A 24,023-nucleotide genomic window follows, 5' to 3' on the forward strand; every position below is an offset into this window, starting at 1 on the left:
TTATTATATAATTTTATTCTTTTCTCCTCTACATTACTAACAGTAGCCCAGTGTTAAGCATTTTAGAAAACCTGAAGAAATAAAAAATTTCTTGGTTTACACATGCATGTATAAAAATATATATTCAGATAAGCAAATATCTGCTCATTACATCGCCCAGCTATTAAGAGTGCCAAAAATAAATAAATAAAACACCTGCAAATCAAAAGAGAGGGCTAGGTGGTTTTGTCAAAATTCATTTTAACAATCTTAGCTAACTAACATGTGCTAATGAAATTCAAGTTAAAGTTATAGCCAGTTAACATTACAGAAAGTATTGAGTGTGGCTACTAAGGAGTATTCCTTAAACAGAATCTGCTTTGTGCTTAGAACACAGGTAAGTTTACAATACAGTTTCAACAGTAAGCAGCAATAAAGATCAGGAAAATCCCCAACTTTTCTAATAACCGCTTTATCATAGAAAGGAAAAAAAAAGGAAAAAAGTATCACCATCTTTTCACAATGGACATCAAAATCAGAACTGTAGGCTTAATAAGTGCTTGGATTAAAAAATACTAACACAATAAGATCCCTGGTTAATTACTTTTGATTTTTAAAAATCCACAAAACATAAAATAGTTGCTTGTTGGTGTAACCAATTTGACCCACAAGCAATAACCTGAACTACCTTTTCTCCATCAAGTACTTTAACAGTGCAAAATGTTAGTCATCTCAGCATTCAATGCTCTCCACATTCTGTCACTAAAGCCTCAAGATGAACCATTGCAGGGAGGTATCACTGCCAAGGAAATGAAAATCAGGCAAAAAATAATAATAATACAATGATTCACTCCTATGCCAGAGTCTCAAAAGTATATAGGCACATTCTGATCTGAGGTGAAATAAGTAATTCAAAACGTCCATAAGCTAACGTAAAATACAGTACTGAATCTTTTGACACAAAAACAAAGAATAAGTATATTGTTACTTAGAACAGTATTCAACATGGACAAGTAGATCTCGATGTTCGGTGGCTGGATACTGGATATTGCACTTGGGACATTCCACCAGGCTTTCATTTAGTGCAGCAGTAGGACTTTTTGGTGAGGCAACTTTTCCTCTGTTTTCAGTCTCTCCTTGGAAGGTGACTAATGGCTCTGTGAAGGCAAACTCACGATGCTGCTTCTGAAAAATAAATGTCAAACGAATACGGTTTGTATAGATGGCCTACCATCCAGTAACTGCTCCACAGGTACTCCAGTTGCTTCAGCCCTGTAGACAGATTTTCTTCTCAATCTCTCTGGTCACTGGTATTATGGTGGTAACATACAAGGTGGTTATAAATCACCCAAATTACCCAGGAAGTACTAGGGTTGGGTGTTTACTTAGATAGGTTTTATTAAAATGATTAGAGCCAAATGTAAAGGTGGGCGGGTGGGCAGTGCTGACAAAGTTTGCTAGGTTTGTAAAAGAGGGGTAACTTCAATAATAAAGAACTACATGGAATTAAGAGTAGCAAAGAATTTTAGCAGGTCAAACAGGTTATACACAGAAATGACTAAGATGCTGTATAACTCCTTTGTGACTTCCCTATTTCATGATTTTTTCCCTGAGGAATTTAGAATAGTCAGTAAAGCTTAAAAATGAGTACTTTACAACATAATATGAAGATAATGGATGGTAGTAACACAAAGAAAAATACAGGAAAATTATGGATTCTTTTGTATACCCTTTGGCTTCCTATACTTTGAAAAACAGTCATCAACAGGAATGAATTATAAATTTCAATTTCAAATATTATAAATGGTCAATATCAATGACATAAATAGAGCCAAAAATTTATTTTCTGTCTTTTATTCATAAAGAAATTACAAATGATTTTAACAACTGCTATTTTCTCTTTTGAAAACTGAGGAATTCTGTTTGTAACATTTCACCATCTGCAAATATTCTGCAGTACTAGGATGATATACGAAATGTGTGCTAATGGGACATAACACAACACAGACCCTAATAGATTTGGTCCAAAGCTTATTAACAGGATGAAAATAGGTAAATCAAAAACCATTTCCTCACAGAAGCATGTTATTTAAAAGGTTAATGTTTAAAAGATTATGTGTTCAGGGTAACCCACAGAAAGTACTCAACTCAATATGCCTAAAAGAGAGTATTAACAGTAATAGTCCATTAGCCCTAAAACCAGCATTTTTTTCTTTCTTTCTTTTTAAATAGAAAAGAATAGTTTCAATTCAGGATCTACAACTGCCCTGCCTTGTCTCCTGTATCCCCCAGGCCAGGCACTATTTAGTGCCTTTAGAATCACAGAGCCCAGGGTGGGTGGGGAATGATCCCAGGCACCGGTAATGTTATCATTACCAAGAGGCCCATAATGTCCCTGTCTAGTCCTCTGAACTGATGCTCAAAGGGCAGTTGCTTCAAAAGAGGCAGGGGATTTGATCTGATTGATTTGAGAAACAGCCATTCTTTAAGCTGTATCCTCCTACTTCAGGAAATGGTTTTACATATAAATAGAAAGATGGCAGAAAGAGAAAGATGAAATTAAGTTTTAGTTTAACCATTCCGAACTCACCAAGGATTCCAACTGTGTTATTTGATTTCTTGCTTTTCGGAGCTCCTTAAGAATTACATGCAATTGATGCTGCATATTTTGACGGTCAAGTTTTTCATTTTCAAAGTCTAAAGTACGTGCTTGCATCTAGAAAAAATGCCCAAGACAGGACAATGACAGCTAGTATATACTGTCTAGTTTTCCTGACTGGATGCTTGCATTTTTTTTTTATTAGCACAAGAAGCAAACATGTACCATTAGAGCAAGAATTCCTCTGAGCACAATGAGATGTTGATAAATGAAAAAGCTTTGTCCAAGGAGCAAAACCAAAGCTTGAGGTATAAGTGAGTGAGGAGCAGGTTAAGAAGTTGCTGGTTAGAATTTGTCCTCCCCATCCTCCTTTTTGTGGGGAAGGGAAAGAGATGGCTGTTCCCTGGTTTGGAATAGACTAAAAATCTCTGGTGTCTATTCTGAGAATAACTGGTGTCTCTTTGAGTTCCACTTGAAGTTACCAAGCAGCCCTATTAGGGACATCCGGTCAGACTAGCAGCCATTTAGGGAAGAATAAAGTTTGCTAAGACAAACATCTACCTGTCAAGAAAATTGCCATGTCACCTTAGAGAATCTGGTTTAGCCTAAAGATAGTAATGGGAACATATGGCTGGCACAGATAGTCACTTTAAATATTTTGTTAAAGTTTTTAAAAAACATTTTCTACAACTTGCAAATGTTTCTTCACAGAATAGTGTAAACATGAGGAAAAATTCCATTTTCTAAAGGGTTAAATTGAATTTAGAAGCAACCCCAATAAATACCTGTTGTTCCAACACAGTTACCTTTGTCTGTTCCTCTTGCTGCTTCAACAGAGTCGTGTAAAGAAACTGGACCTGTAGGATGTAAATAGAACCAACACTGTCACATTAACATTTTATGGTTTGACCTTGACCTGAGATGCATGACAGGCTCACATTTCTAACCAGGGCAACACCTGCTCTTCTGGGCGAGTCCTTCCAGCTGTGGTTGGGCAACCTATCTATATAAGCAGCTGAGCAGTACTGCCCAGGCCAAGAGTTCCCTGCAGCACAGACTGAATGTTGATAAAAAGCACTAAACCACAGTGGACACACCCACTTTCCTTTAGGTCCTGACATCCACTAATATTTCTGAGTAGGGCAACAGCTGGCAGAGCCTGGCCACCTCAGCCAGAGTAGGAGCAAACTTCTCAGTCACTTCTGCATAATCTTTCATAAATATCACTGCTTGCACCTGCAGGCAGAAGTAAGGGTGGTAAAGACTAAGAAGGCAAATATTACAGACAATTTTTTTCCCTCTCTCTCAACTTTTAGAGGATTTTAAAAATTACTATTTTTTTTCTTAAATTAATTTATTTAATTTTTGACTGCGTTGGATCTTCATTGCTGCATATGGGCTTTTTCTAATTGCGGTGAGCGGGGGCTGCTCTTCATTGCGGTGCACAGGCTTCTCATTGCAGTGGCTTCTCTTATTGCAGAGCACAGGCTCTAGGCGCGCGGGCTTCAGTAGTTGTGGCTCGTGGGCTCTAGAGCACAGGCTCAGTAGTTGTGGCTCACAAGTTCAGTTGCTCCATGGCATGTGGGATCTTCCCAGACCAGGGCTTGAACCCGTGTCCCCTGCATTGGCAGACGGATTCTTAACCACTGTGCCACCATGGAATTCCCCAAAATTACTATTCTAATAGTAGCAATAACTAACATTTACCTAGCCCTTTAATTTACAAAGCACTTTTACATTCTCTCAGTTGAACTTCATAAAAGTCCTATGAGGTGAGAAGAGGTTGTTATATTTACTATTATTAATTTGACACAAATAACCTGCAAGTCAGAGAAGTTAGCTGACTTTCCTCAGGCCACACAATTAGAGACCTGGTATGGACCTCAAATTATGTTTTTTCCATTATTTCATGCTGCCAGGCAAAATTTAAATTAATAAGTTTCTGTTGAAGTAGTATTTAATTCTAATAATCCTCAGTAATGCTAACGTTACTGAGACGGACATCCTGGATCCAGCTGTGAGCATAGTGAGAACATGGAGGGCATCTGGTAATTAACGTGAGCCACTGTCATCACAATCTCAGTGCCAGCCTAGGAATCAGCCTTGATCCCCCCTTAACTTACCCTCTTTCAGCTTCTCACACATACCTAACTCCTCCTCACTCAGCTTTTGTGTCTGTGATTTCCTCCCACTAGGAGGGAATTCCTACAGTCACCCACCTCGCTGGTTCCTTCTCACCATCAGCTTTGTCCAAATACCATCTCCTCAGTGATGCTTCCACTGGCCCCCGATTTCTCTTGGTCGTATTACCCTGTTTTATTTTCTTTAGTTTACTTGTTTATTTAGGTATTTGTTTATGGTCTGTCTCCCTTCTAAGTACGAACTCCTAGGAGGGGGCAGGAACTTGCATTGCTCCTTGCTGGTTCCCAAGTAGTTAAAATAGTCCCTGACACTTAGTAAGTACCATGAAAATTCTGAATTATAAACCATGGAAAACCTTGCTGGTTAGACTCACCTGAGATAAGAGCTCTTCAGATCTCTTCTTCTCTTCTTCAAGTTTTTCCCTGGCAAGATGATTCTCTTCCTTGAGCCTTTGTATTTTCTCTGTTTCATGCCTATCGTCTTCCAGATGTTGTACATCTGCCTTTCTTTGTGAACACAACAGCTGATTTAAATCTTGCACTTCTTTTTGGGTTTCTTCAAATTTTCTTCTAAGTTCACTAAGTTCAAAATTCAACTGAGTTGTTGTTTGTCGTTCCACCTCAAGATCGTTCTTTGCATTTGCCAAGAGATGGTTGTAATATTTTTGCTTTTCTTCTTGAAGGTAACCTATGACAAACACATCAGGGCACAACTCAGTTTATAAAAGAGAGAATTTTCCTGAAGAAATAAATGTAAATATGTTTCTATAAACAAGATCACATTTATTTCCTCACCTTCAAAAACGAAGAGTCAAGAGATAGGGAACATGGCTGATATTTGACAGAACAAGAAACAGAAGTTCAGGTATACTACTTGAAGTCACAAAATTAATAAACAGAAGAACTAGAAACAGTAATATAATTATTTTGAGGGAGGGAAAGTCCCTAATGTCTAAAGAAAACAAATCAACAAATAGGACCATTAACTCATTATTTATAGATATGGAGGCAATTACCAAAACCAAAAACAGAAATGTTTAAAAGCAGCCCTGATGGGAGGAAGAAATAGGCATTAGGATGGGATGGGAAAGGTAGAACAGGGTCTTCTGTACTACTATTAAATTATTTTAACAAGTGCTTATATTGCTTTGATAAAACACAGAGAGAGAGAGAGGGAGAGAGAAAAGGAAAACTATATTACCCGAGAAAAAGACATAATTAAAATCCTACTTTTATGTGTAGTAAACTTATAAAGGCATTACAGTAGTAACTTTGTCCCCTTAGGAATAAAAAGCTTTCAATTATCTCTAGAGACATTTCTTTTATACTTTTTTAGCATTAGTTTCCTTTTCAATATTCACATGTGAAGCTCTAAGATTATGAGTCTTGCTGGCCTTTCATTAGCCTTCTCTCTCTATAATTTAAGGCTCCAGTCCCACGAAGGCTGTCAGTCATTCTAAATGAGTGCTCCGCACAGGGGGTTTTCTTTTCCTGGCTCATCACCTGGAACTGCTGAATCTATTTGTAAAATGAGAATAACGATCCTTCCTGCCCCACCTCATAGGCTTCTTGTGAAACGCAATGGAAATCAGTGTCAGAGAAGCTGCAGACCACTTGGCAAAAAAGACAGCATCAATCAGAAGAAACTTCACCTCAATTCTAGGGTGAGATTCAAATGATTGAAGAATAATGTATAAAAATGTAATCTTTCTCCTGGGATTGATATGAATAACTGCTAAAGGGAAGCTGAGTAAAAAGATAAGGTCAGCACTGGGGGAAATAAAGTTGGAGAAGGACTTTGAAGGAGGGGAAGGATATGTAAGGTGGAGAAAACTTAATGTGCCTTCAGGGCTGCAAGATCCCTTTACCCTGTGACTTATGCCCTTTGGTATCAGAAAACAATGGGAAATGAAACAGACTGGCTAAAATGGTATTTCTTACTTCAGGGCTAGCAGACCTGCTCTTACTTTACTTTATAACACATGTCTATAAGAATCTAAATTTGATGAATCTCTCCTTTTGAAAAATGTCAGGCAGGCCAACCCTAAAGAGCATTTTTATACCAGTACCTTCTGATTCAGTCTTTTTTGTCTCCTGTGGGAGTACATGAACAGCTGTTTCCAATTTCTGTTCCAACTCAAAGATCTTCGCTAAAAGTCCTTTTACGTAGACCTCTCGCTGTTCATCATACACAAGCCATTGCTGATTTTTCTCCAGAGCCTCAAAGTGAAAATGAAAGCAAATCAGTAATAAAAACCCAAACTCTTAAAATGGACAAGGGAGCCCAAGGGATGCAGTCTTTTCCAGCACACAAAAACTCTACAGCTCACATCATAGAATGATTCTAGGCAACCACTGTAAAGCTCCTGACACAGAGACACATTCTAAGGCCACACACCTTCAGAATACCTAATAACATGGCAAAATCACATCTACATGGGGTTAAGTTCATTTGTCTGCTATTTCCTATACACAATTTGCTTAGTGTCTGTGTCTATGTCATTCTCTGTAAACAGAATGTCTTTGTGGTAGAGGTGGAGATGCACTGCTCAGATACTCTTTTAAGAAAGAGCTGTTTCTTGGGGCTTCCCTTTGGCGCAGTGGTTAAGAATCTGCCTGCCAATGCAGGGGACATGGGTTCGAGCCCTGGTCCGGGAAGATCCCACATGCTGCGGAGCAACTAAGCCCGTGAGCCACAACTACTGAGCCCACGTGCCTAGAGTTCATGTTCTGCAGCAAGAGAAGCCACTGCAATGAGAAGCCTGGGCACCGCAACAAAGAGTAGCCCCCCCTCGCCACAACTAGAGAAAGCCTGCGTGCAGCAACAAAGACCCAACACAGCCAAAAATAAATAAATTAAATTTAAAAAATAAAATAAAAAAGAGCTGTTTCCACCCAACATAGGGCTCTGCCTGGGAGCTCTCCACAAGGTGGACAGAGGCTCTCTCAGGTTTGCATCCTGGCCTGACGGTGCCCCTGCCCAGTCCTGCTGCCTTCCTGTTCCTGTCACAGATGTCACTCCCCAATAAACTGTTTGCACTGCTAACTCCATCTCAAACTTAAATACCACCCTTTCTCCTTATCACCAATTTTCATCTTCTACATCTTTCAGAACTCAAAAATCCCAAATTGGGACTATTCATCTGGTTTGTATAGGGGCTTATGAACTCAGTTGTTATATATACATATGTCTACATATTTTAAAAAATTATTTTACCAACCATCTTCACCTTTTTTCTGTGTTTGCTGTTTCTCTCAAATAGATAGTAAGCTCCTTGAAGTGGCAGACCATGCTTTTCCAAGAGGATTCCCAGCTTTTGCATACAATGTGTAGTCAAGAAATTATTTGAATGATGGGATAATATTAATAAAATAAGCAGTGTCTGTTTAAGTTAGCTGGTAAGAGGGAAAGTGATTCACTTTACTGTTACTGCTAATATTATTTTTTCATTTCAGTTACATCTTTCCAACAAGAAACTAGATGATGCCTTACCAGCCACCGAGCACAAGCTGGAAAATTTTATAAAATCACATCTACATTTTCTGTGGATCATACCACCTGATCTGTGGCAAGACATTAGCAAAATATTCACATAAGAAGCTACATTAAGGGCTTCCCTGGTGGCGCAGTGGTTAAGAACCCGCCTGCCAATGCAGGGGACACAGGTTGGAGCCCTGGTCCAGGAAGATCCCACGTGCCGTGGAGCAACTAAGCCCGTGTGCCACAACTACTGAGCCTGCGCTCTAGAGCCTGCGAGCCACAACCACTGAGCCCGCATGCCACAACTACCGAAGCCCGCACGCCTAGAGCTTGTGCTCCGCAACAAGAGAAGCCACGGCAATGAGAAGCCCTCGCACCACAAGGGAGAGTAGCCTCCACTCGCTGCAACTAAAGAAAGCCCACACGCAGCAACGAAGACCCAACGCAGCATGCATAAATAAATAAATACATAGGGCTTCCCTGGTGGCGTGGTTGAGAGTCCGCCTGCCGATGCAGGGGACGCAGGTTCGTGCCCCGGTCTGGGAAGATCACACATGCCACGAGGCGGCTAGGCCCGTGAGCCATGGCCGCTGAGCCTGCGCGTCCGGAGCCTGTGCTCCACAACGGGAGAGGCCACAACAGTGAGAGGTCCACGTAGCGTAAAAATAAATAAATAAAATAAAATAAAATAAAATAAAATTGAATGAAGTTTCATATCTAAAAAAAAAGAAACTACATTAACTTTAGTGGATACAACAAGGTAGAAGATATGGACAGAGGTGTATAGATTTATGAAATTTCTTAATGAAAAATTCTATTGATATTTTGATTATTAACTAGGACAAATTCATATATCTTCTGATTCTAACTCTCACTTCTCTTAACTACTGGATCCTTGCAAATTCAGTCAAAGGCAAAGCCAAAGGAGCCTGCCGGGGCATCCCCAGCAACTGTACGTACCTCCTCCCCCTCATCCATACCTCCTGTTTTGCCAGCAACAGCTTTCATTGTTGCTATTGAAAGCAGGGCGTAGACTCAGGTTGAAAGCTAGCAAAGAAGACAATTCACCTGTGGGTACTAGAGGGAAAAAAGTCTTGAAATTCTTACATTGTAGCACCAACATGCAATGAGATTATAACTCCTCTCTCCTTTCCAATCTAGGTCTTCAGTCCAAGAGGATGGGACCGCCGCCCCCCTTTCGTTCTATGTTACCGGGAGGCTGGGGAAATAAGTCTCAATTACTATTTGTGTAAAGAGAGCATGCACAGCTAAATCTGATGTCACATGCATAAAATGTTATGGATGAAGGGCCCCAGGAGGAGGCGTACACAGTGATGCTAACACCCCTTCACAATGGCCAAGCTCATTGGTACTGAGCCCTCTGTGCCTGCCGCCCATGCTATCACCTGTCTATCCCCACAGGAATACCTGCTTGTGCAATGATTCACTGTTGGGTCTTGGTAAACCCTGATCATTTGGGGATTTAGGAATCCTCATTTGGAGGGTGATTTCCCCATTGAGAAGAGCAAGAGAAGATGCAGCCATGACCAAAAGCTTTAAGTCAGTTAATACAACGATAACTCAGTATTTTGAGTTAAAATAGTGACTGCTAATGAGTTCAGTTCAATCTCTTCCTCGGTCCCCCAAAGTGCTAAATTGTTCTAATTGTATTAAATAACTGAGAATATTTTAAAGCTTCAGAACACCACTTGCTTAACTGTAGCTATGTTCCCTTAGGCTGACATTAAAATTGTCCACCATCTGCCGCCTCCCATCTCTTCAGGTCGCAGCCTGGCCTTTCCTCTCCTCCACTGCTGCCTTGTTGTCTACACAACTGTGCACACCCTCTGTGCCTCTTCCCTCTGTACAGAGTGCCCTAGAACCCCTTCCTATGTTACCTGCCCACTTAAATACCACATTTTCATCAAGTTCTGATGAATCCAGGCTTGTCTTTCAAGGCTTCTCACCATAACTGTCCTCATTAAGCTTCCTCTCCTTCCTAAGCCAATAGTGATTTTCATGTCCACTCAATCTATTTGGCATCTTATACTCATGACCTTGATTGCTTCTTGATGATACTTCTTATTGTAACTACATCCTGAGCCCTCTGGACAGCTGAGCACAGGCTTGTTTAGATACTTTCTTTCACAGTTCCTTGCTTGTGTTCATTGTTTCCGTAGCCAGTGGCTGCCTGATAAATGTTTGTGAATGATGTTGACAACATGGGGTGGGGAAACAATGGCTACAAGAACCAGCAAGCCTTGTAGCCCCAAACCAGAGTTTGTGAGTGTTCAGGGAAGAGGAGAGGGCAGGAAAGAATCTAGCAGTTCCTTACGCACAGTAGAACAATACATTTAGAGTGATTCAAAAAGAATAAAACATTTTCAAAAATCGATTACTCATTAACTAAGTAATGCATAATGGAACTATCACAACCATTTCTATAATCTTACAAGTGTATAATATGTATCCTTTGTGTCATACTTCATCCCAGACCTGTTAGAATTTACTATTATCAATGATGAAAGTGTGGCAGCCAGGATGTGTAACTTCTTAACCTTCAGGGCTGCCAGAAAGAGATGGCAAAAACACAAAGTTTTTAACAAAAAAGTTGCATGGCGTAACTCTACTGAAGTAACATATACATACTGGAATACATTTTCAGAAGTGTTCAATTCTTTATGAATCATCCTGCATTTGTTGTAGGTACACTGTAAAAGGAGGGGCTCCCGCCCCCCGCCCCGCAATCTCACTCTATAAGGGTGAGATGGGATAAGTGGTAAGAATATACTGGAAGTTTTTGGTCAGGGCATCTTCTTTCAGGTAGGAATTTTCATCCTTTAAAGATACAGGCAGGGGGCTTCCCTGGTGGCCCAGTGGTTGAGAGTCCGCCTGCCGATGCAGGGGACAAGGGTTCGTGCCCCGGTCCGGGAAGATCCCACATGCCGCGGAGCGGCTAGGCCCGTGAACCATGGCCGATGAGCCGGCGCATCCGGAGCCTGTGCTCCACAATGGGAGAGGCCGCAACAGTGAGGCCCGCGTACCGCAGAAAAAAAAAAAAAGATACAGGCAGGGACTTCCATGGTGGTGCAGTGGTTAAGAATCCGCCTGCCAATGCAGGGGATGCAGGTTCGATCCCTGGTCTGGGAAGATCCCACATGCTGCAGAGCAACTATGTGTCACAACTACCGAGCCTGCACTCTAGAGTCCACGAGCCACAACTACTGAGGCCTGTGCACCTAGAGTCCGTGCTCTGCAACAAAGAGAAGGCACCACAATGAGAAGCCCACACACCGCAACGAAGAGTAGTCCCCGCTCGCCACAACTAGAGAGAGCCCGCGTGCAGCAACGAAGACCCAACACAGCCAAAAAATAAAAAAAATAATAAAAAAAAGATTACACCCCAAGAAGTAATCACATATTAAAAAATCCACCTGCCAATGCAGGGACACGGGTTCGAGCCCTGGACCAGGAAGATCCCACATGCCGCAGAGCAACTAAGCCTGTACGCCACAACTACTGAGCCTGCGCTCTAGAGCCCGCGAGCCACAACTACTGAAGCCCGCACACCTAGAGCCCGTGCTCCACAACAAGAGAAGCCACCGCAATGAAAAGTAGCCCCCACTCACCACAACTAGAGAAAGCCCGCGTGCAGCAGTGAAGACCCAACGCAGCCAGAAGTAAATAAATAAATAATAATAATTTTTAAAAGATACAGGCAGTTGAGCTCTATGTCCAAAAAGATCTCTATATAGGGAAACTCTAAGTCTAGAGAGTTCCTCCAACCTTTGCTAGGCTGCTTCCACAAGTATCCTACAAACTCATGAGCAAAGCTTCCAGGTATGGGGCTTAAAGGATTTTCAATGTCTGTTCTCTATAAAACTAGGAAATGGATTAGGAAGACAGAGGCAGCCTCCGGAATCAATGACTTAGTCCAGGCCCCTCCCCACAGCCACTCTTCTCTCTGCACCTGTCAGGCAGTTATAACATTAGTTTTCCTCATATGGCTGAAGAGTTCATTTATCAAGCGGAGATACCGTAGAGCCACTCTGTTTTATACACTCAAATTTAACTGAAAAGAGATGTAGCACTGTACGACTCAAAAAGCATACATATATCCTAATACTTATAAATCATTGTTAGATGCTAAAGATACCTAACTTTATACCGAATTTAAAATGTCTGTATTTAAGCAATATTTTAATATAAATAATTTAAGTCAACTCTGGATGGTCATGAAAATTTTCTTCTTTTAAATGAATCTGTCTATACATTACTTAAGTAGGAGAAACAAAACTATACTGGTTTAAGATATGAGAGACAATATTTTTTCTTTTTAAATATGGACTGCTTCACGAATTTGCATGTCATCCTTGCACAGGGGCCGTGCTAATCTTCTCTGTATCGTTCCAATTTTAGTATACATGCTGCCAAAGGGAGCACGAGAGAGACAATATTCTAAAGGGCCACGTGATGGCGATGTTACCTCAGTAAAGTAGTAAACACTTCTTTACTCCTGACCTCACTGACTCTTTGCATCTACTCTTTCATTTCTTTATAGAATCAATAATAAATGAATTTGATAGCTATCAGTGAATGCTGACATTATGAGTTTTGTATCCTTAGAGTCCTCCTCGCATTAGTTATCTCCTCCAGCTTTGTGTCATCTACACATTTGTTAGACATGCATTTACCATTTCCATCCAAGTTATCAGTAAAAATACAGAACAGGAGTGGGCAAAAGTGAAGCCGTATGGAATGCTACTAAAGCTCTTCCTCCTGCTTTGGCAGGGATCCATTAAATATTCCTTGGGCAAAAACTCTAATGTACATTGAAATGTTAGCCTATACTGGAGGAAGAAAAAGTGTGCATCAATTGACAAAACCGGAATATGGATGGTAGAATACATACAAGTATTGTGTCCATGTTAAATTTATTAAAGTTGCTATCTATACTGGAGTCATGTAAGAGAGTATCCTCAAAAAAAAAAAAAGTATCCTCATTCTTAGGAAAATACATTGAAGTATATAGGCTTAAAGGGCTGTAGATACATGCAACTATTTTATGGTTCAGAAAAAAATACTGGACTTCCCTGGTGGCACAGTGGTTAAGAATCCGCCTGCCAATGCAGGGGACACGGGTTCAAGCTCCGGTCCAGGAAGATTCCACATGCCATGGAGCAACTAAGCCCATGTGCCACAACTACTGAGCCTGCGCTCTAGAGCCCTCGAGCCACAACTACTGAGCCCACGTGCCACAACTACTGAAGCCCATGAGTCTAGAGCCCATGCTCCACAGCAGGAGAAGCCACCGCAGTGATAAATCGTGCACCACAACAAAGAGTAGCCCCCGCTCTCCGCAACTAGAGAAAAGCCCACGCGTAGCAACGAGGACCCAGTGCAGCCAAAATTAAAAAAAAAAAAATTATATCTGTGTGTGTGTGTGGATGGGGGTGGGGATTGAAAGAGAAAGAGTATCAAATGGGGTAAAATGTTAACAATAGTTCAATATTTTTTTAATTTATGTATTTATTTTGGGCTGCATTGGGTCTACGTTGCTGCGCACGGGCTTTCTCCAGTTGCGGCGAGCGGGGGCTACTCTTTGCTGCAGTGTGCGGGCCTCTCATTGTAGTGGCTTCTCTTGTTGCCGAGCACGGGCTCTAGGCGCGTGGGCTTCAGTAGTTGTCGTGCATGGGCTCAGTAGTTGTGGCTCGCGGGCTCCAGAGAGCAGGCTCAGTAGCTGTGGCACACGGGCTTAGCTGCTCCGCCGCATGTGGGATCTTCCCAGACCAGGGATTGAACCATGTCCCCTGCATTAGCAGGTGGATTCTTAACCAGTTAGCCACGAGAGGAGTCCCAAAAATAGTTCAATTTTGGTAAAGAGTATGTGGGGTTCTATGTACCATTTTCCATTCTTGTAACTTTTCTGTAAATTTGAATTTTTTCCAAATAAAAAATGTAAAATAATTATTATTTATCTTCCATAATTCTATGTTTAAAAAACAGATTTTCCGGGGCTTCCCTGGTGGCACAGTGGTTCAGAGTCCGCCTGCCGATACAGGGACACGGGTTCATGCCCCGGTCTGGGAAGATCCCACATGCCGTGGAGTGGCTGGGCCTGTGAGCCATGGCCGCTTAGCCTGCGCGTCCAGAGCCTGTGCTCTGCAACAGTGAGAGGCCCGCGTACTGCCCCAAAAAAAAAAAAAAAAAAATCAGATTTTCCTTTTTTTTTTTTGGTCTCACTGCATAGCTTTTGGGATCTTAGCTCTCCGACCAGGGATTGAACCTGTGTCCCCTGCAGTGGTAGCTGACAGTCCTAACCACTGGACCACCAGGTAATTCCCTAAAAATCAGATTTTTAAAATCAAGAGCAAGAAATGCCTATTAAAACTGACTTTTAGCTATTCGGTTTCAAAGTTACTGACACTGGAGAATGTTTACAGCATTAACTCTGTGTAATTATTTCAAAATATCAGCCAGACCTAAATGGTAGCTGAGGAATGATACAGCTCGGCCTTAAGATTATTTTAGCATAACAAATACTGATTGTTAAAATAGGTGGGCAAACTTCTACAGGAAGTTTTGTGGGAGCTTTGCAGAGGGTGTAGGATTAGCATTGCTGAGCTCCCCAAAGCCAATACTGTGACACTGCAGACTCTGAAGAGTGAGATTTCTCTGTCCCTGCTCCTAAACCCTCCAACTATAATTCTCCTCCTGATCTAAAAGATCTGTTGAGACTCCAAAGGGGTAACCAGAGCTAAACCACCTCTTGCTCCCCAAATGTAATTAATGGTTCTTAAAGGGTGGTCGTCAGACCACTAACAGTAGCAGCACCACCTGAAGCTTACTGGAAATGGAGAATCTCAGGTTCTACCCCAGACCAATCGTCATTACATAAAAATAACTTTAGTTGCTCTTTGAAGCAGTTAGCACTGAGAAGCCTAAAAATTACCCGAGTTTAAGAAAACAGCATCTATTTTCAGGTACTTTGCTAAAAGAGACACTAGTGAAATTCAAGAAACTTTGCAAGATTCCATTTAGTCATTCTTTCCAATTTTGTAGATGCTGGGGATAGTATATGACATACAAAAAACTTATTTTGATAGTATTTTAAGAATTATGTTTCTTCCGTATTTGTTACCTCTAGGTAAATTACTTTGATAAGGGTATGTGGTACCATCGTACCCAGTTATACAGACACTCAACAGATTTAAATTCTTCTTTTGAAGATCAAATAGACCTCAAGGTACACCTGCTAGATAAGATAAAACAGGAATCTTAAGAGCATACCTAGATCAGGGTAGACATGCCAGTAATATTTCTAGAATCACAATATCTACCTACTGACCCAATAATTAAATCAAGAATTTCATACTTTGTATATCTAATCTTAAAACTTGAAAAAGTACAATGTGAATAGTAGTCCTGTGTCCCCAATTTATTTAATTTCCAATGAAATTCACCAATCCATTTAAGACATAAGTTTGAATACAGCTTTACCATATATCTAAAATAACCTCATATCAAATTCTAGAAAAAAAAACATTGAATACACAAAGAATGTGTTTCCTTTTCAAACTATGAAAACAAACCCTGGTTCCAAGGGAATAATTTCAAACTAAAGAGTACATCTTGCATGGATAAACAAAAAGAAAAAAAACACTACAAGTTAAATTACATTATAATAATAAAATAGTTGAGTAAATTAGATTTAGGTGAAGAAGGTATACTGTTGAGGTATTTGGTAAAAATGGGTGATTTCTAGGGCTTTCTATCCTAAAGAGTCCATACTTAGAGGAACTGGCCCTCTTTTTTATTTTATTTATTTATTTTTTTTTTCCTGTACGCAGGCCTCTCACTGTTGTGGCCTCTCCCGTTGCGGAGCACAGGCTCCGGACGCACAGGCTCAGCGGCCATGGCTCACGGGCCCAGCCGCTCCACGGCATGTGGGATCCTCCCGGACCGGGGCACGAACCCATGTCCCCTGCATCTGCAGGCGGACTCTCAACTACTGCGCCACGAGGGAAGCCCGAACTGGCCCTCTTGAATGCCTGGAAAGAGACTTAAAGGTAGTAACCTAGAGAGATGATCTCAAACCATTCATTTCTCCATCTCCTCAAAAGATTTTTTTCAAGCCACAGCACTACTGCTGTCAATTTCCATGAAATTTAATAGTAAATGAAGTAGTCCTCTTTAGCCATAACTTAATAAAAGAAAAAAGAACTTACATCTTTCAGCTGTATTTCCATTTCATGAATATTACTCATTGGTGAATTGAAGCAACTTGTAGCCACAGTCTACAAGTAAATCAATATTAGTTAACATCATAAATTTAACAACAGAAGTTTCCTCATTATATTTAGTTTCATAACAATACAGTATACTTCACAGGGGCATCCCAAAATCCAGATCTGGTATATGCCAGGTGATGGGTAGCAGAGCAGAATTAAGATGTCCTGGAAGCTTTCTAAGCGGATTGGAAACCCTGAGATTTCATATCTAATTTGATGTCTGAGATCACCTGGACCCCAGTATAGCCCTCAATGTATATGAACAGCCCACTGATTTTCACCAGAAGGAGACAAAACAGCTGGGCTATTTAAATTAAATCTGGAAAATATTAAATTGGCAAATAAAAGACAAAAGTTGTTTTCTAGAATTATATTTGTATTAGCAATAGTATTAATTAGTATTCATTCATATAGAACTCAAAACATAATTTGTTCCCTCTTTTTTCTTCATTTTCTCATAGAGGAAAAAAAAGAGGGGAAGTAGGTGGTAAGGTACCCAGGCTAGTCAACAAAACTCATAAAAAGCTGTATTTCAGTCTTTTAACAGCTATAAGGAAAGAGATGTATGTGAAGGATGGCAAAGAAGCTCAAAATATTTTTTTCTCCAAAGATGTTCTAGCCACCCTAGTATGTTGCCCTTTCTCCCTCTCTATTTAGTCCTTCAGGTAGAAACTATGACAGAGATAGTTCATCAAATCCCTTTCCTTTCTCCCTGGGCACATTGTGGACTACATTCCCCAGACTTCCCTGTGGTTAGTGAGGTCATGAGACTGAATTCTGTCCAATGGAACGTGAGCAAAAGTGAGATATGCCATTCCCAGGCCTAGACCTCACACGCTCCCCCCAATTCTCCACATGCTCTCTAGCCCACAGCTGTGTATAGCGGATCTGGTGGAGGACTGCACCCTGAGGGATGGGGGAGCCACTAGAAGGAAGGAACGGGGATCTCTGAATGCCTATGTGGAGCAAAGCCTCCTCCACTCCAACCTGCACTAGGCTGTGACATGAGGGAAAAATAATCATTTGTCATATAAGACTCTGAGATTTGCAGGTCGGTTGTTAGGCAATTAGACATGCTGACTAATACAGAAATGAGTAGTGGGTATTCCACAATTATTATAAGAACACATTTTTTAAATTATCATTTCTACCAAGATTTACATTTCCACCTTCAAAAGTAAAGAAACTAATTCTTGAGCTTTAAGTAAAGGTTTAGTCAACCACGTAGGATCTGACTATAATGTTTCATGAGCTTCAGTTCTATGAAAATTCTCTAGAAAAGCTTAACCTCTTTGAACTCATCTGTAGAAACACTCAATTGCCCATCTATGAGAGTACACATAAATTATAGGTACTCTAAAGGGGAGATAAAGTAGAAAGACCCTTAACATCATTGACATATTGTATCTGAAAGCCGTAGATTTTCTTCTGTAAGTGCTATTAATAGTTGTAGTATTAGTATTATTCAAATGTCCAAATTTCCAAAAGGATCAAAGGTCTGATCAATAAGAAACCATTTATTTAGCACTTACTACATGCCAGGCACTCTGCTAGGCTATTTACACATATTGTAACATTTAATCTCCAGTATTCTTACCCTGATTTTACTGATGTGGAAATTGAGGTTTAGGAGAGGGGTCTGGTGAATTCTAGCATTGTGTCCAAGGCTAGAGAGGTTAAGGAATTTGTTCAGAGTCACACAGCTAGCAAGTAGAAGAACAAAGATCTGAACTCAGATCTGCCTACCCACAAATCCTTGCTCTTTTCGCTACACTAGTGACGCTAAAACAATAGAGAGAGAGAAAAAGTATGTACAGTTAGGAAAAAAGCATACTTGATATTTTAACTGGGTATCTCAAATAAGAAAAACAACCAAAAAATGAAGCCTATTGTTTTCACAATACAAACTATAGAAAAAAGAATTGAACAAAATCTTCCTGGCTGTTGTAGATACACAGCAGATTCTGTATTCTGAATACTCCCTTGCATAAAACAATGGTGTGGGGAGTGGAGGGAGCCATATTACCTATTTTTGCTTATGGAGAAGTACCAGGCTATAAAAAAAAAAAAGGAACCTGTTAGTATACTATACTGTTTCACCATTTGCCAAGCATGTTTTAACAAACTCATTCTCCATAAGAATTACAAACTGTATCAGAAAAGATTTAAAAAATCTGGGTTTAAAGAAATTAGTACCTGTAATAAACAAAGTGTATCAGCTTTGCCTTCAAATTCAGCAAGTCTTGCAGTTGTAGCAGACAACTGTTTTTTCAATACATCTGTCTCTTCAGACAAGGATTTCAACAGCTGTTCCTTCCTTTCACCTTCCTTTGTTTTCTCTTCCAGCTGTTCAAGCAATGCAGTAGTGCTGTGTCTGGCTTTCAGCTCGTCTCTGAGTCGCTGTATTTCTTTGTCCTTCTCTGTGAGGCGATAAGCATTCTTCTCTCTCTCAGCTTCAAGGACTCGAATTTTCTAGATATAAACCAAGAATCTTAGAACAAGGCCAGGTCAAACACGAAAATAAACAGTACATTACAACAAGCATTTATGAAGTGTTTATTATGTATCAAGTCAGCATTATACCAGATACCAGGGCAAAAAAGATGAAGCCTGGGAGGGGAGTCTGGGAGAGAATGGATACATGTATATGCATGGCCGAGTCGCTTTGCTGTGCACCTGAAACTATCACAGCCTTGTTAATCAGCTATACTCCAACATAAAATAAAAAGTAAAAAAAAAAAGATGAAGCCAAGGGCTTAGGCTCAGAGAAATCAGAGAGGTAAACCAATATATTAATGCAATATGGTAAGTGCTGTGGTTAAGATATATAGAAAATGAATGGGACATGGACACAGAAAGGAGAGATCAACTCTGTCAACAGTGGTTAGAGAAAGCTGAAGAAAAGCTGGCTCTCACCTGAGTATCTGCTAATCATTCCCCCATCATGCCAGTTCTAATCATCTTAAAGGCTAAAAGTGAGTCACACAAAGAGATACATGCTCACTGATGAACTTGAAGCAACAGAATTTAAAAATAACAAAATGTTCTACCCGGATAAAAGTGCATTCATAAACTTGCTTTTTGTTAATAAATGATTTGGTGTCAAATCTAGAAGGTGGGGGCTTCCCTGGTGGTGCAGTGGTTGAGAATCTGCCTGCTAATGCAGGGGACACGGGTTCAAGCCCTGGTCTGGGAGGATTCCACATGCCGCAGAGCAACTAGGCCCGTGAGCCACAACTACTGAGCCTGTGCGTCTGGAGCCTATGCTCCGCAACAAGAGAGGCCATGATAGTGAGAGGCCTGCGCACCGCGATAAAGAGTGGTCCCTGCTTGCCACAACTAGAGAAACGCACAGAAACGAAGACCCAACACAGCAAAAATAAATAAATAAAATTAATAAACTCCTACCCCCAACATCTTCTTTAAAAAAAAAATCCTCTAAAAATGTTAAAAAAAAAATCTAGAAGGTGATCTTCAAAGGAGTGTTCAACATTTTCAAGGATTTGAGAGATAAAGAAGACATGTTTGTTAAACTCCTGCTGGCATAAGGGAGAACGCATCAATAGAGAGATGACAGAAAAAGTTAGCAGAATGGCTTTACATGCTAACAAAGGAAAGACAACATAAAACTAAAAACTTGCATTTGAGGGTGGGGGAGACAAACAGTTGTTCAAATAAAGATGGGGAAATTGGGCTTCCCTGGTGTTGCAGTGGTTGAGAGTTCGCCTGCCGATGGAGGGGACACGGGTTCGTGCCCCAGTCCGGAAAGATCCCACATGCCGCGGAGCGGCTAGGCCCGTGAGCCATGGCTGCTGAGCCTGCACGTCCGGAGCCTGTGCTCCACAACGGGAGAGGCCACAACAGTGAGAGGCCTGCGTACCGCAAAAAAAAAAAAAAAAAAAAAAAAAGATGCGGAAATTGAGTTGGACAGTTGCATGAAAATGATGAGGGAATTTTCAGTTGCCTACAAGCTTAAGACAAGAGAGTAGTATGATACAGTTACCAAAAATCCAAATTCAATTTTAAGCTTTCATAGAGTATATCATCCAGATTACAGGAAATAATAGTACTGCTTCAACCTGTGTTTGCCACTGTACGCAATACTAGGTACATAATTCAAGAGGGACATGAACACACCACAGAGTGTTCAGGAAAGTGACCAGGAGGAGAAAAAGCCAGTAAAGCTGAAGAATATGGGGTTGGTCTACAGAAAAGTAAGAGGAAGCAAGATTTCCTTGGATATCTGAAAAGTTGTCAGTTGGATAAAAAAAAAAATAGACTTGTTCTGTGTAGCTTTAATTGACATAACTAGAACAAACGGGTAGAAGTTACAGGAAGTTAATTTCAAATTGATTATAAAGGGGTTTTGATAGCCAGTGCTTGTCAGAAGTGGAATGAACTGGAAAGAGATCTCTCAGGAAAGCTATTAGATTCCTTCACCAGATTACAAAATAATCTTTATGTCTAAGAATTGGTGATATGTGTTAAAAAAAATGTGTTAAAATATGTTAAAACATATTATGTATTTTTAAAAAATAATAAATATGTGTTAAAAAATAATAAATCATTTGGTTTTATGATGTGCCTATAAAGTAAAATGTAAAGAAATCCAATGATATTATTTAGTACAGATCATTTGTTTTCTATGAATAAAAGTACTTTTGCAAAATAAATTACAATCAAATTAACGATTAAATTTTAAATCCTTCCAGTTCTAGCAAATTCCTAACTGCTTTACAGACTATATCATACCAAATTGTAAATTAGGGAAATATATTTAACAGAAGACAAAATGCTAATATCTATGATTTTACCTTAAAAAAACTGAAAACAAAGATTACTTGTAAAGCAGCCAATATACATGATTAAATGGGTTTTTAAACATTCACATTAAAAGCTAAATCCCAAAGTTGACATTAGATTTGTTTTTTACATTTAGTGAACATAAAAACTACATTATATCATTATACTTTCTCATCTCCTACATCAAAGCTTACTACAGTTTAAAGGGTCTTACCTCCAAAAGTCTGTGTCTGTCTTTATCAGTCAGCTTTCCTTTTCCGCTTGCAATTTCATCCACCGATGTTTTTAAGGCTGCAATTTCTCCCCTACATTTTTCTAATGCAGCTTCTGATTTGGAGTTACTAGGCTTTGGTCCCCATTTACTTTTAATTGAATCTTTGGGACTTCTGGAAGACATCTCTGAAAATGTCTGTAAAAATAAAAATACAGTTATAAGTCTGAGTTTACAAGGTCAAATCTCAGGTTTGAAAAGTCTAATAACTAATTTGCTAAACAGAAGAAACTTTCTATCTAAATAGAAGTGATATAGCCAAACCAGTAGGGTATGGAACAGGGACTGGGGAAGGCTTCTAGCGTGCTAGTAACACTATATATTTTTAAAGTCTGGGTGGTAGATACAATGGGGAGTATTCAATACGTCAACTTGTACTCTTGTGTTTGTGCAGGATTCTGTATGTGTGTCATACTTCAGTAGAAAAGTTTCACTTAAAAAAAATGGAGAGACAACCAATGATTAAACCATTAAATGAAGCCTGAAAGAAGTAGATCACAATCAAAGACAAATTTTAACCAAGGGCTTCCCTGGTGGCGCAGTGGTTGAGAGTCCACCTGCCGATTCAGGGGACACGGGTTCGTGCCCCGGTCTGGGAAGATCCCACATGCAGCAGAGCGGCTGGGCCCGTGAGCCATGGCCGCTGAGCCTGCGCCTCCGGAGCCTGTGCTCCGCAACAGGAGAGGCCGCAGCAGTGAGAGGCCCGTATACCACAAAAAAAAAAAAAAAAAAAAAATTTTACCCAAGAATAAAAAGCTAATGATAAATAATGTAATTCTGAATATCTAGACATTGAAACGTCATTACCTGACATAATGGTGCGTCCTCTGTTTTATAAGCTAGGCCTAGTTCAGATCTACCTTAATAATAATAGTCAGCTGAGAGAGCACCGTGGGCAGAAGTGAGAAGAAACCAATATGAGGCATTTATAGGAAAAAGAAACAATATTCACAGAATTCAGGAATGACAGGAATTAAGAATAAGGAGTAAGGAGAAGTTTAGCATATTTGCTAATAGTATTAGATGACATTTAACAAGCAAGGGTATAATATAAACTCTAGGAGCAAAATACATAGCAAAAAATAATAATAAAATTATTATTTTATAATAATAAATATATTTATTATATAATAAAAGTAGTTTTAATTAGGGAGGTTAAAAAGCATTTTTCCACCTATGGATCCCAAGATAAAATAATGGTAATGTGACTAGGGAATCGAGAGGAATATGATACTATTCATGCATTCAAAAAATATTGGAGAATTTAATTTACCAGACAGCATATTAGGTACTGGGTATACACTGACAGAAAAAAGAAAGAAAGAAATGAAAGAGAGACATGTCCCTTACATAACGGAACTTTCGATCTAGCAGACGCGGCAGGCAATAACAAACAAATATAGATTCTCAAGTTGTAAAATAAATGTTATCCAGGAAATGAAAAGTACAATGATAAATGATACCAGTAACAGTAGAGGAGACCTATTTAGACACCTCGGTGGAGAAGGTTTTTCTACGGAAGGGACCTTAAGGGTCATCCTGTGTGGACTCAGAGAGCCTGAAAATACCAGAAGTGGGTAAACTGAGTTGAAGAGACCATCTATCACAAGGATAGCCCTGGAGTTTTGCCCATTCTAAGGTGAAAGGGCACGACGCCTCTATTACAGGTCACGTCGTCTGCAAGTGGAGGCAAATCTTACGAAAACCCTCACAGAAGATCTCAAGTGGGAAGACAGGCAAAGAAAAACTGCAAAAACGGGCACCTTTTTTCTCACCCCCACTTTGAAGATGTTTGTAGAACAGACATGAAAGTGCCTGATAATCCGCAAAAAGCTGTACTAACGAAAGACCTTGGCCAAGTCACTCGAACTCCCTGCGCTTGTCTGAAAGAGGAGGATAATACCCGCCGCAGGGCTGAAAGGAGGGATCGAATCGGCGACGGCCGTGAGGCACCCAGCCAGGGCCAGGAACCAAGTGAGAGCCAGGGAAACGCGACGGGCACCCGGGAGGGCAGAGATTGAGCCCCAGCTCACGCTATCTCCCACTGACCACGCCTCCCTCGCGGTCTCGCCCGACCCCCGGGCTGCGGGCCCTGGCCGCCCCCGCCACACTCCGCGGTCGCCCCCGCCAGCAGCCAGCAGGCACCTGAGGAGAAGCACGGCGCCTCACTTCGGCCCAGTGTCAACCGCCGGCGCGGGAGCCGCTTCCGGGAGTTTGAATCCCGCGGCTGTGGGGTGGGGCACGTCACTGCCGGCGGGGGTGAGGCACGCGCGACGGGATCGCGGCTCTCCGATTGGCTGCGGCCTCCGAGGGGCGGGGCCTGGAACCCGAGGGCCGAAGGAGTGCGGGCTGGAGACCCGCAGAGCCGGGGTCGAAGGGTGGGGCTGAGGCCGAGAGGCGGCCCCGAAGACGGGAAGGCTTTCGTCGGACCCGCTACCGAGTTCTGGGACTTTCTCAA

General features: G+C 40.8%; 1 protein-coding gene across 4 annotated transcripts; it reads right to left on the reverse strand.

Moving 5' to 3' along the window:
- Nucleotides 1–23,809, reverse strand: CEP55 (centrosomal protein 55). Of its 4 annotated transcripts, none has more exons than XM_081249940.1 (9): nt 23,711–23,809; nt 21,509–21,703; nt 18,688–18,963; nt 16,429–16,497; nt 6,789–6,939; nt 5,094–5,407; nt 3,385–3,435; nt 2,570–2,695; nt 1–1,164 (listed from the first exon to the last, which is right to left on the reverse strand). In XM_081249940.1, the coding sequence occupies exons 2-9, from the start codon at nt 21,689–21,691 to the stop codon at nt 964–966; spliced, it is 1,371 nt and encodes a 456-aa protein (XP_081106066.1). In that variant the 5' UTR covers nt 21,692–21,703; nt 23,711–23,809; the 3' UTR covers nt 1–963. The 4 variants fall into 4 exon arrangements, with proteins under 4 accessions (XP_081106066.1, XP_081106065.1, XP_081106068.1 ...); XM_081249939.1 differs by having other exon boundaries at nt 3,364–3,435; XM_081249942.1 differs by lacking the exon at nt 2,570–2,695.
- Nucleotides 23,810–24,023: the final 214 nt, after the last annotated feature.

The sequence above is a fragment of the Mesoplodon bidens genome (genome assembly GCF_964165515.1).
Source record: "Mesoplodon bidens genome assembly, chromosome: 1".
NCBI classification, from domain to species: domain Eukaryota; kingdom Metazoa; phylum Chordata; class Mammalia; order Artiodactyla; family Ziphiidae; genus Mesoplodon; species Mesoplodon bidens.